The 1817-nt window shown below is 54.8% G+C and overlaps 1 protein-coding gene across 1 annotated transcript in view; it reads left to right on the forward strand.

Annotated features, from left to right (window-relative positions):
• The first annotated feature begins 89 nt into the window (after positions 1-89).
• Positions 90-1817, forward strand: part of SDCBP2 (syndecan binding protein 2) — a 15594-nt gene continuing 13866 nt past the window's right edge. The window contains exon 1 of the mRNA XM_023754482.1: positions 90-268. Coding sequence (XP_023610250.1) covers positions 141-268 — 128 coding nt within the window. The 5' untranslated portion in view covers positions 90-140. The remainder of the gene's footprint in view (positions 269-1817) is intronic.

The following is a 1817-nucleotide window of genomic DNA, read 5'->3' on the forward strand; positions in this document are numbered from 1 at the left end:
AGGGGGGTCTGTGCCGGTGGCCTAGCAACAGCCTCTTCCTTTCCGACTCACCATAATCCTGGGCTAATTTGGCCTTCCAGGAGCTATTCCTCCGCCGCGCTAGCCCACGCTTCCCTCCTGCACACTGTCTTCTGCGATGGATGAGTTGTCCACAGAACAAGTGGGAGTCCCTCGCCTCGGCTCTCGGGAACACAGTGTCCCAGAGGAGTGTTCTCACCCCGAGTCCAAAGATGCGGCTGAACTCTGAGGACCTGACTGCCCATGTGTTGTGGGTGTTGTTATTGCTGATATAAAAAAATAGTGAGGCTCAGGGATGGGCATTCTGCAAAGTGCGGCGGGAGAAGAAAATTCCTTCCAGAGGGGCTCACGGTGCGATTCCATCAGCACTGAACTGAGCAAATTCGCCCCTTGCCAGCGTGTGGGAGCCAGACGTCCAATCTGCCTCATTAGGCAGACTTATCTCCCTTTCTAGGCCCAGGGTATTTGTTCAAAGGACTTCTTGGGCTTTCTCTTCCCTTTGTGTCTGCTTTTCCATATCTTTAAGAAATGGTAACCGGACGCCTGCTGGGTGCCAGGCCCTGGGCTCAGTACTGGGGATTCAGAAATGAGCAACATTCTTGACCAGAGAGGGAAGACAGGCAAACAAATACAAAACAATGGAAATCCCACCCAGAAATGCCAAAGGCCTTGATCACAGCAGGTGATTAATCAACATTAGTGGAGTAAATGTTGAATAGGTGAATATCAATCCTGTGGTCTAGAAAAGGGAGGCTGTGGGTGTGGACATTTTGGGGAAAATTTAGAATTGGAGTCCACCAGATGAATAAGGGGGAGGGAGAAGGCGTGACTGGCATTGAAGTCAAAGGGCACAGCCATGAGCAAGCAGGCTGAGTTTTAGGATCGGCTGTCTGGAATGAATGAAATGCAAGGTGAGTGCAGAAGAGGGTGAGATTGGAGCTGTACCAGGAGTCAGGTCATGGGAATGTGAATACGAAGTTGAAGTTTGAGATGTATCATAAGGAAAAGAGCTGGTCTGGATGACTTCACGAGCAGGTGCTGAGGATAACGCCCGGGCTTCTGGCTTAGACCTTGGGTTGATTTGGTGGGGCGGCCGAGGAGGGGCGGCAAAGCTGGGGAAAATGGGTTCAGGGGGTAGTAAATATGTAGAAGGCAGCTGGACTCCTGGCCTGGGCCTCCCTGTTCCTGGAATAGCACCCCCACTCCCACCCTCCTGAACCTCCATACTTCGGTCTTCTCAGGGTTTCCTTCCTTCCTCCAAGTGGCCTTCCTCATTGCCCTGGCCTTTTGTCCTGCACTCCATAAACCCACCCGCCTGAACCCCTTGTAAAATGCAGTGGGTCCAATCTTGCTGTAGGAAGTGATCTGCTCGGCCAAGCACAAGTCCCCTAACCTGGGCAGCAGGGGCTCAGATCCCTCAGTCACCCGGCTGGGAACACTGGGTGAGTCAGTGTGGAGTGGGGCGAGGCACTTGCGGCTCAGGGCCAGGCAGGTGCAGGCACCGCCCCCCTCCCCCCCTCCCCCAAGAAAACCGGAGAGTGGGCGGGACGGTGACGTCCCAAGGGTAGGAACTAATTGGGCCAAGACACCTTCTGAGTCCTAGGGAGCCAGGGGGTGTGTGGGGTCCGATTCCCTTTTCCTTTGAGCCACAGCAGCGGGAAACGCAGGAGTGTTGACTGTCCGCCTCCCCTCCACAGCCGCCTTGGGACAGAACCTTGTCAGCGGGGACAGCTCAACTGCTACGATTGCTAAGAGGCATAAAATGCCCCTCCCGGGGTCGAGGCCACGGGCACAAGCCT

Source organism: Myotis lucifugus, unplaced genomic scaffold, assembly GCF_000147115.1.
Source record: "Myotis lucifugus unplaced genomic scaffold, Myoluc2.0 scaffold_60, whole genome shotgun sequence".
NCBI classification, from domain to species: Eukaryota; Metazoa; Chordata; class Mammalia; order Chiroptera; family Vespertilionidae; genus Myotis; species Myotis lucifugus.